General features: G+C 36.4%; 1 protein-coding gene across 1 annotated transcript in view; it reads left to right on the top strand.

Moving 5' to 3' along the window:
• LOC311183295 (uncharacterized protein) overlaps positions 1-11102 on the top strand; it is a gene marked incomplete at both ends in the record, with an annotated part of 35018 nt that extends 23916 nt beyond the window's left edge. The window contains one exon of the mRNA XM_084252644.1: positions 10159-11102. Coding sequence (XP_084108770.1) covers positions 10159-11102 — 944 coding nt within the window. The remainder of the gene's footprint in view (positions 1-10158) is intronic.
• Between the last annotated feature and the right edge of the window lie 996 nt (positions 11103-12098).

Raw genomic sequence — 12098 nt, 5'->3', positions numbered from 1 at the left:
GATTATTAATTCTCTATCTTACTGGCTGAGAAGTTCTTCTATGTCAATGTTGAGCTCTGGTGACTGGGTTTTTTTGTTTTGTTTTGTTTTGTTGTTTTTGGTTTTGTTTTTGGGGGTTTTTTTTTGTTTTTTGTTTTTTGTTTTTTGGTTTTTTTTGGTGGTGTATTCTCTTGCGGGCTTGCTTGGTTTATTATGTTTTTCCTTTTCCCTGCTGTTTGCTTTCTAATTAGTTCTATGCATTGGGACATTGTGCAACTGGTATTGGCAGGCATCTCTTTAGAGTGCTCCTTCAAGGGTGTCAGAAACTGTTTACCAGACTGAATACAGCACTGTTATTCCAAAACTCCACCAGGGTGTTGATGCAGTGTTGGCTGTGTTGCTGGGCACTGTCCCTCTGTATTTACTCAGTAACAGCAGGGAATCAGCTAGTTGTTTTTTTTGTTCTGGTCACTAGGTGGCGTAGAGACCTGTACTTGCTGACCTGTGCTTTATCCCATTAGTTCTCTTAGAAACGGAGCAGGGGAGCACCTCAACACAGGGGCTTTGCTCAAGCTGGGTGCTGTCTCTGCCCAGTGTTTACCTGGTGCTGTGCCCATAGCTGAATTGATCCCACACCATGAATTCTGCATTCTGGTTCTCAGTTCCAGGGCTCTCAGATCCAAAACTCTGGCTGTCACCCTGTGTAGTGCCCACTGTTATGGCACGTCCCATGCCCCATATCCTGTGCCTGGCTCTCAGTTCCAGAATGGGGTCTTGCTCCACTCCTTGTTTCCCTTCTCACCCCTGTTTGTGTGCCCCACCACCTCTCAGAGCCTGAGGGTGGTTTTAGGATCCCTGGCTTCCAACTATCAGGAAGTTGGTGATTTTGTTCTGATCACTAGGTGGTGCCAGAGATCTTTCCTAGTATCTTCCAGAACTGTGCTTTTTCCCGTGGGTCTCTGGGGAAGAGTGGGGGAGGCATGGAGTGTCTCAATGGCATGGAGGTGCTGTCTCTGCCTTATGCCTCGCTGCTGTGGGGATGGATCCCACACCCCAAATTTCATGCCCCAGTTCTCAGTTCCAAAGCCCTCAGATCTGAGATGCTGGTGGTAGCCCAGTTCAGTGTCTGCAGAAATGGCACATTTTGCACCCAACTCCCATGCTAGGGCACCTGGCTTTTGATTGCTCAGTGAGTGTCATTCACTTCAGTGAGGGCTCCTGCATGTCTCCCCACAGACCTAGTCCCCAGAAACCTAGGTCGTGGGTGTGGGCACTTGGACAGTCATGATCCACATATGCATTACAAACACGCTCATGCTTTTCTGTACAAGCTTACTGCCTGGTTTTTGGCTATTTGCAGGTCTCTCTGCAGATTCCTTATCTTCCTCAAATGGTGCAGATTTTCAATTACCTGGTGCCATTTTCAAACTTCCGTGGAGATTCTCACACAGTTCTCCACAGTTCCTGGTCACGGGGTCAAAAAACCCATTTCAAAATAAGGGTACAGACAGACTAGAAATAAGAGATGAAGAAATATATACCATAATAACATCATTTAAAAGTAAAATTCATTAATGGTTTTATTAATTGTAGACCAACACAACTTCAAAACAAAGAAAATTATCAATGATGAAAGGTTCTAGTGATATAGTGTTGTCTCAAAGAACACATAATAATCTTTAAGGTGTTTGTATCCTCAACAGAGTGCCAGAATACATGAGTCAAAAACACGTAGAACTGCAAAAAATACTGAATTTGCTATTATAATTGGAGAATTAAGCTGTCTGCTATCTGTCAGTGCTTAAAAGATCTATAGTCAGAAAATAGGTAAGGTCATTGTTCTACTAAGCACCACCAACAACCAGTTAGATATAATTAACATCTGTACTTCTTAATCCAACATTATCAGAATGTACATCTTTCTCAAGCTTACACAGAACGTTCCCCAAGACCACATTCTGAGTCATAAGCAGAACTTCAAAAGTCAAAGGAATATAAACAACACAAGATCTGCTTTTCATACCTCAAAGAAATTAATAATAAAAAGATAACTGAACTCCTACCTCCAAAAATTTTAGATTGTGATCAACATATATTTATATATATGAATAACAGAGAATTTTTAAAATATTTTCAAATAACAGTAACGATAGCAAGTAGGCAATAGTCCTACATAGAAAGTAGGCAATAGTCCTACATAAATCATGGACTAAAAACCCACCATTAGTTTTCTTCATATAGGAGATCTAAAATATAATTTATCATTGGAAATACTACAGAACCCTTCCTCTGTAGCGAAACACAAACCTTAAGTTAATTATGACTATAATTACCTTCTTTAACCACACATTCTAAGTTCTTCTAGTCACCTGGTTTCCATAATTGTTGCTCAAAAATGTTACAGAATAATCCAAAACGTCAGTTTCATGGGATATGCAGTTGTTTTTTTATTTTTTTTCCTGTTGTTATAGAATGGATGTTTTTCATTCACCAGAATCATTGGTCATGAAAATTAATAGTGTCCCCTTGAATCTTAAGAATTTTGCTCTTTGTTCCTGGGGTTGAAGCAGTATACTTTGATGATAACAATATTGATCAATTACTCAGTACAGTGTGGCGATATTGTTTTCAAATCTCATTAGGTATTATGAGATCCATGAAATGATTGCAAAGAATTTAAATTCCAACCAATTAGATCCAGCACTGTTATCATTGTGATTGACTATATTTTTCTCCCTTGAACATTATAATATATCAATTCACTGACCTAAGTTCCCAGCAACAGAAAACACACACACACACACACACACACACACACACACACACATTGTAGTAATAAAAGCAATCACTTCAATATCTACCATTTATTGATGGAATTGAGAATTAAGGAAACATTATCACAAATAGCCATATATTATAGCCTGTAGAAAATTACTTTGCAAAGTGATTTTCTTAGATGGAACCATAAATGAACTAACTTCCACTTCAAATTTCCTCTCTTATGTCAGGACAGATATTTCTGAGTGATTCTGCATGTGATAAAATCTACTGGCTTCCATTGTTCACTTTCTTTTCCATAAAACCTATCTACTCTACACTGTTAAAATCCCATAAGTAAGGTACTATGTATGTGCTTGTCTTGTATTTAATGAAGTACATGAATGATGAAATTGTACATGTTCTTGGAGAGAGTTATTGTTCAGAAAGGCAAAAGGATAGGCTGGCAAATACAAATGGTTAGATGTGTGCCATATGTTGGAGAAAAAATGCTGCTCCCTATATGGTGTACAGAAGAGTTCAGTAGAACAGCCCACTCCCCAGGTGACCAGCTCATTTCACTGGTGAATGTTGCCATGCAGTGGCTTACCTTTGGCTTACCCTGTTGGAAGATTAGACATTACCCAAATCCACCTTGGGGACTTCATGTCCCTGAGCACATGCATTGACCCCATTCAAGCTACCATAGTCATTTTGTAAAAAGTCCCATGAAGAAAGTACCAACCTGGCTGGAGAAAATGCTGGCATAGTCTAGGTAAACATTTCTACCACATTATTTGTGCTTTCTGTGAAGTGATGTTATCCTGAGGTAAGTATTAAAGGACATGGATAAATATGTCATATTCTGCACTTATCCCAAACAGTCACCATTTTAACATTGTTCTTCCCTAGTCTAACTAGCCATTGTTTACAGTAATGGTCTCATATTAATCCATACCCTGCTTCATGTAGCCCTTTCTACCTTCACAGACTTCCGCAACCATCCATTATATTCTCTAAATAGTGTTTGCCAACACCAAGTTTACCTGAATCCAAAATTCTTCTTAGAAGGGTTTCTGCACACAATGTAAACAAAAACCTGATTGTCTGTAAGGCACTGTGAAGTCTGTCTCAGCACATTCTATACCTCCAGGATCCATGAAAACATGATTACAAAATAACACATTTCTCACTGTTTCTCCCATTGATCATAGTTTTGCAACCCCTTATCCATAATACACTACTACTCTACTTTAAATACTAGCAACTTTTATCTCAACAGACAGAAACAGATGCTCAATCTCTGGTATGTGTTTCAATTCTTTTACTGATTTTAAGAGCAAGATCAAATTTTCACATCCATTTTTTTCTCTAATATTTTTTTTTTTTTTGCCAATAGGAACATCCAGCAAAGAGAGAAATGGAAATAGAAGTAGATGCGAAGGGATAAGGCCCACCTTTGAAAAGAGAAGAAGATTTGGGCAAGGACCAAGGTATTCCAAGCACATTTACAGAATAAGACTGAGTGCCCAGTACATGGTATAGGAGACTGGCAAATTAACAGTAGAATTTGAAATCTTATATATTGTATTTTCTTAAAACCTTTTTTTTTAAAGATTTATTTATTTTTAAATTTATTTATTTATTTATACAAGCACTGGGTACAGTCAGAAGCACCAGAGGGTGAGAGAATTCACCAGAGCCAGAGCAGGGAGCAGAGCAGGCAGAAGGACCGAAGTACACTGCTGAGGGGAGCAGCTGGCGGCAGGAGAGGTCTGAGCGCCATGTGGGACCCTCCTCCAGTGGCTGGGGAGCAGCCGGGGATCAAACTGGCACTGCAGAGGCTGCGGGCAGCTTCGCAACCCAGCGCTCAACCGCTGCGCCACCGGGGAGGCCCTATTTTCTTAAAACCTTTATTTTCTTTCCCATCTGAATCTTTGGAGTGGGGAAGTATGTTGGAGTTTGGATTATGGAGAAAGTTTACTCCTTTAGAGAAAATGTGCAGAGGTTACAACCATATTGTGACTTTACAGAGAGGCCAACTTGAAATCTGTGTTCATATATTTGAAGTGAAATTCTTAAGCATGGTTCTGGGTTTTTTCAAACTCATTTTAATGCATTTTTTAGCTTGATATAGGCTGAAAGTAGGGTTAGGCTGGGATGGAATTTTACTAAGAAAATGCAGGAAGGTGCCACACTATAGGAGGGAAGATGCTGTCCATGCCCTATTAACAGCTATGGCTCAACTATATATGAAAAAATTATATAAAAATATATAAATTATGTAAAATACATAAAAATATAATATATAAATATATAAAATTATAAAAATATTTATATATTAAAATATTTTATATATAACATATATATGAGTAAGTTATATTTGTAACTTATATTCCCATATGGTAACTAGTATAAATAATTTGTCTAGTTTTGTATTTTATCATACATGTATCAATACATGCAGGAGAAATTGATAGCAATCAAATAAAATTGTGTTAAATAATATTTTATCACCTTGTCCTAGAACAAGTGATATTATTTTAAACAAAGCAAAAGTCCAGAGTTACTTTAAATGGACATTTTTCTGAATTACAAATCTGAGAATTGAATAGGATAGAAATCCTTAATCTATTGAGCCCTTCTTTTGCAGCAGGTATAATATAAAAACAAATGGTTTATATCACCCCCACTTAAATCTTAGAACGTTCTTGCAACAACTTTAAAGACTTGGCAACAAGCTATAAACTTTTATAATTTCCTCTGTAACTTCCTAATTAATCAGTACATTCTGGTAGCTAGACTTTTCCTGCTGAGTACAAATGTTTGCTTTACTGCCCTGTACTAAAAGATAAATTGCCCCTTCAATATAAAGGTTGAATAGATTGATATTTTCATAGATCAATTGTGTTAGCTCTCTACAAATAAAAGTGTTTTGTTACAATAAAACTTAAACACAATCACTAATAATTTCCACTACAAATGTTCCAGACAATACACAGAAAATTGTCTTTGGTACTAAGTTTTCTGCTATATAGCTAAGCTCTAAAAGTGGTGTCCAGTACTTCAGTTGTCTAACTTATGAAATAAGACTTACATTGTCTGACTTTCTTTTTAGTGCTCAAACTGTGTTCTGAAATAATCCAGTGTATTGAACATTGCTCTAATTCTGGGTTACATCAGAAATCAACAGCATTGATTAGTCTGATTTTTTCCTATAGCTAAGTGCAGAACTAAGTGATCTCCAAATAACAGAGGCAAGTGTAATGACCAAGATTTGGCCCCCATGGACATGGACGTTAGGGATCAATTACAGGAGAAAGAGGACAATCTAAGTCTTGATGGTGTAATTTTTTATAAATAAATAGGAGTAATTCATCTTTCTGGCTTCCCACAGTAAAATCTGAGAGAATTAGTTATGAAATGTTTTAAGCTAGAGGAATGGAAGATGTTTTAACAGAGAAATACATATACAAATGAGAAAAGTTCACTAGAAAGTCCAACAAATCCTAACAACAAGATCGTAAGTGTGGCCTTAAGCTTTGTTTTACAAATAGCAGAAGCAGTGAAGAACAGATGTTACAAAACATCCTTAGGGATTTCTTTCTCATGAATTTTAGATGATAAAGAAGTTGTCATGCCAGAAAGAGAGTTCTGATTTGACAATCTATTGAGCAGTGACAAGATCTTGTAGCACAGCCTTAGAGAAATGTTAGCGAAGTTTTGTGCCTAGAGATTTTAAATAGTTCTATCATCAGGAAGTGTCATTATAAATCTATGTTCTCTTCCAAAATACAAGTTCAAGAACTTCGAACAAGGTGAGTCATAGTAATAGTTTTGAATCAATTTGATTCAAGTTAAGTTTAAAACATGTAGTTATGTTGGAGATACAATATTCTTATTTGGGGAAATATTTGCTGTGTCACAGAGAATAGGTTGCTCAATAACAAATACAAAAACCAAAAATAAATTTAAAATATGAAAAGAGGCAATCAAAACCTTTTAGAATGTTGTGATGTGTGGCCTTGTGTGTTTGACCTTAACTAGATGTTTGATTTTCCTGAACCCAAGGTCTGTCAGTGGTTACATACTTGGAATAGATGGAGATAAATACATAATACCTGCAAATGATCTACCATGTGCTGGACACACTGATACTTTTCCATCTATATAGACATCCTTTAAGTTGTGAGGCTAGACAATTTGCTTAATGGTTTTGGGCTGCTTATCTATAAGAATGTTCAAAATGCACCTCACCTGTAATTTTTTTTAAAAGACTTATTTATTTATGCATACAAGAGCTGGGGTATAGGCCAGAGGCGTGAGGGGTGAGAGGATTCACCAGAGACAGAGTGGGGAGCAGAACAGGTGGAACAGGTGGATTGACCAAAGTACTCAGTACAAAGTGCTGAGAGGAGCAGCGGGCAAGTCAGGAGAGGTCTGCTGTACCATGTGGGTTGCTCCCTGGTTGGCCTGGAATCGAACTCATGCTGCAGTGGCTGTGGATAGCTTTATAGGTTGCATCTTAACCCTTGTGCCACCAGGGAGGCCCCCTCACGTGTAACTTTTGCAAAATAAAATGAGGACTATGTAATTGCTACATTTATATACAGAAGTCTCTATATACATGTCATCAATATGCTCAAAATTTTCAGAGGGTCATTGATGCAAATTGTAGCCAATATTCTCAATTCACAATGTAACCAATCAATGATATTTAATATAATTCAAATGCATTAAATATAATCTAATAATAAACAAATTAGGCTTTAATATAGGCTCTGAGTTCTAGCTCCTATGCCCCATATCCAAAAAATTCAAGTACCAGATTTACTGGAGTCTTGAGTGCCCTCAGTGTAACTGTTGCTTTCTATCACCTAGCAACAAGTTCTTTTTCAATTCAGAAAGCAAAATCATTGCTGTAATTATCTTCATTCTTTGTGATACTCTGAGCTCTAATCTGCAGCAATAATCAATCTTGTAGCAAAGCCTGAGAGACCATGTCAGTGATGTTTTGTACCTAGCGATTTTAAATAATCCAATGAACTATCAGCAGTAAATACTGTCATTATAAACCAACTCCTTTTTCAAAAATACAAATTCAAGAACTATGGACAAGGTGAGTCTAGTAATATTTATGAATCTTGTTGATTTGTGTTAGCTTTAACTTATGTAGATACCTTGGATATTAGGTTTTCTTATGCTATGAAGACATTTTCTGCTGCTTAGAGAATCGGCACTTTACTAACAAATTGGGAAAGACAAAAGTGAAATGGAATGCCAAAAAAAGAGTAGGAACCTGTTAGAAGTGTAGAATATCCAGACCTAGAGTTGTGTGACCTAATTAAGATACTTAATTTCTCTGTATCTGAGGTCTTTCAGTGCTTAAGATGGAATGGACAAAGGATTTTGATGCTCATTGAGAACTTTTATGTGCTGAACACATGAAACTCTCAATTCCATCTTTACCGCTATCCTAGAAATTTATCTGAGGTTCAGAGAAAAATTGCTTATTGGTCTGGAGCTGATTATGTTTAAGACTATTGAAAGTGCACTTATATCATAACTTTTGCAAATATATATAAATGTCAGCAATATGTTTCTTAATATCATCAAGGGGGACATTAATGTAGATATTTACTTGTAATCCCAGGAAAAATATTCTCTATGTTTAATGCAAGCAAGAATATGGTTCCTCATTGAGTACCAATGCACTAAATAAGGTCTCACATTGAGAAAAAAAAAACAAACCCAAAGATCATCAGTGGAAATAGATCCTGAGATCGAACTTTCATGGCCTATACCCTAAAAACATTAAATTCCAGATTTACAGGATCCTATTCTATTCCCTAGAAATGTCGTTATTCAATTTGGCATGCAAATCAGTTTTTGTAATTGTCATCAACAGTTGTTATACTCTGACTACTAATCTATATACAAAATTGTATACAGAAGAGTATACAAATCAGTCTCTTGTAAACGTGGAATACATAAACTAAGAGTTGATGATTTGTTCTGTTTGCTATTAGAAAAACAATTCCCAACAGGAATTACTATTTCTCTTATTCCCCTGAATTTTCAACCCAGATTAAACCAAAGAATGAGAAAAATACCTAAACAGACTCTTGAGCCCTAATTTTCAGGCCACATATACTAAAGACTAATTTTGGAACTCAACTGGTCATGTATTATCAGGTGAATTATCATATTAAGTTATTAATAAATAAAAAACTTTGGTCATTTCATGAGACAGAAAAATGCTAAAGGTATGATAGTCATAATCCGATATAGGAAATGAATATCATTTCTTCAGGTATTACCTTACCTTTGAATGGGTAACAACATGTCCCATTATTGCTTGTATCTTAAATCTTCCTGTTTTAAAATCAGGGAAGCCCCAGCATAAAATAACAAACTCCAAAAGAAAGGAGAGTAAAGCAGACTGAAAAAAAATATGATATATGCTGCCAGGGCACAGATATTCTTGTATCAGAACCATGGTAAATGTCATGACAGTAAAGGTCAGTACCATGGTAAACGTCAGAATAGTGATTGCTAAATACCCTGCCATCACAACCATGAGTCATGACAAGACATGTGCATTTTTTGAACTTACTTCTCACAAGAAGAATCAACATCAGATGTATGCAAAATCTATAATCTGTGACATTTGTAATGTGCAATTAACCTACATGAAGAAAAGAACATGTCACTGACCATCTGTGCATTTGTTTCTGGTCCTGTAGGTCATCAGGAAATGGAAACATCATAATAGAAGAGAAAATCTACCAATCATTTCTTATAATTAGAGAGGACCTTAGAGAGCATGTGATGACTTCACAGTTCAAGAGCAGTGATTTCAGGTGGTGACACATTTTGGGAAAGGCAAAGAAGTGGTGAAGACTATGAAAGGAAGGAAGTCAAGGTTTATTTTTCTGAAATAAGATCTGTTGAACTGAAAAAAGTGAGTTAAAGACAGAGAGGGAATAAGTAATACAGGACCTAGGATATAAACAAAACAAAAACATTCAGTTATATGTGCCAGCTGATCTTTCCATATGCTGAATTAAATTCATGTCCATGAAGAAGGCAACCATTTACTGACTTGATAAATCAAGTTATATTGCTGGGCATGAGTTATCTAGGAAGGAAGCTTTAGTGATCTTGTTACCTGTGCTGGCTATGATACTAGGCTATCTATGAAAAATTCACTTGCTGAGCTGCTGCCAGAGAAAACTTGAAGAGCAGCATTCAATTGCTAATGGAAGGATTTACTGAAGTCTGTCATAGTCAAGGAAAAGCAATTCATTAACTAACATTAATAAAGTCACAACTCCTTTTTTTGCAACTGCTTTGTTTCATTTCATCTTCCAGACTTATTTTGTCTTTAATTTTCTTCAAGGAAGTTTAACAAGCAGTAAGTTTTCATGGAGAAATGGAATCACACTTCCACTGATTTCATTTTGTTGGGGTTGTTTCCCCCAAATCGAACTGGCTTGTTTCTCTTACTCCTTATCATCTTCATATTCTTTCTTGCCTCATTGGGAAACTCAACTATGATTCACCTCATACGCGTGGATCCCCGGCTCCACACTCCAATGTACATTCTCCTCAGCCAGCTCTCCCTCATGGACCTGATGTATATTTCCACCACTGTCCCCAAGATGGTGTTCAACTACTTCTCAGGTCAGAAAACTGTCTCCTTCCTCGGATGTTGGTTTCAGAGCTTCTTCTTTCTGACTATGGCATGTTCTGAGGGTTTACTCCTGGCTTCTATGGCTTATGATCGATATGTGGCCATCTGCCACCCCCTCCATTACCCCATTCGCATGAGTAAAAGGATGTGTGTGAAGATGATCATAGGATCTTGGATTTTGGGGTCCATCAACTCTTTTTCACACACAGCCTATGCATTCCATATACCTTACTGCCGGTCCAGGGCTATTAATCACTTCTTCTGTGATGTCCCAGCCATGATCACTCTGGCCTGTATGGACACCTGGGTCTATGAGTACATGGTTTTTGTGAGTACAAGTCTCTTTCTTCTCATTCCTTTCCTTGGAATCACAGCTTCCTATGGTCGGGTGCTTTTTGCTGTCTACCATATGCGCTCCAAAGAGGGACAAAAGAAGGCCTTCACCACCTGTTCCACACATTTAACCGTGGTGACATTTTACTATGCACCTTTTGTCTATACTTATCTCAGGCCTAAGAATCTCCGCTCCCCAGCAGAAGATAAGATTCTGGCGGTTTTCTACACTATTCTGACCCCCATGCTCAATCCCATTATCTACAGCCTGAGGAATAAGGAAGTCCTGGGAGCCATCACAAGAGTGTTTCCAATATTCTCCTCCAAGAAGAAATAATGGTTCTTCTGCTCTCACTTACCTTTATTTTCCTTTCAATGTTAACTAGAACATCACTACCTGATAGAAATGCAATGTGTGCCATTATGTAATTTAATATTTTCTAGTAGCCATATTTAAAAGTGAAATAAATCTAAGTATATTCAATGAATCCAAAACAATGCTAATATCAATATTGAAGTAATTATGCACTATTGTAATATTTAATATGAAATAGGTTATCTTGTATATATTTGTTCATATATTACTATTATAATTATAATCATTTTCTATGCAATCCACCTTAAAAGTTAATGCAATCTCTTATTTTGCTTTTATTCTAGGTATTTAAAATCTTGTTTGGATTTATATTTATGGAATATTACAGTTTGAAATAAAAACATTTCAACATATCAATCGTTCCGTGTTTATTATGTTGAATAGCATTCAAAATATGTTTTTAAAATATATATATACATAAAAGTGATATTTTTATTCATTATATGATGTGTGAAATTTTGTGTTATGTAAAATATGGGTGGGGATATGAAATATCCAGTAAAACAAGCATGTTCATGTGCTTGCTTGCTTATCATTTGAAAATACATTTTTGAAGTAACAATGTTTTATGACATAATTTCAGTTGTGCATCATATAAATAAACATCTGTACATATTACATTAAGTCCACTCATATCTTTTCATCATTGTACTATTTTTATTGAGGTAACAATGGTTTCCAACATTGTGTATATGTCCATACCTCTTCAGATATATGTTACAACACCACACCCACTGCCAAAATACTATAATCCTCCAACACAGTCCATTGGGCACCTTCCTCATTTTTCCCTTCCCCACAAATTTCCTCTCTGGTAGCTTCAATTCTATATTCCTATTTCCGGGATTTGTTTGGGTTTTCATTTTCTGTTCCTTTGTTTAGTTTCATGACATCTGTTGTCTATACTATACAAATATCTTTTTTTATAAAAAAGATTTTTAGAGGCCCTAGTGACTT

The sequence above is a fragment of the Talpa europaea genome (genome assembly GCF_964194135.1).
Source record: "Talpa europaea genome assembly, chromosome: 13".
In the NCBI taxonomy this organism is placed as follows: domain Eukaryota; kingdom Metazoa; phylum Chordata; class Mammalia; order Eulipotyphla; family Talpidae; genus Talpa; species Talpa europaea.
Note: the sequence above shows the minus strand (reverse complement) of the source record. Positions and strands in the feature narration are given on the sequence as shown.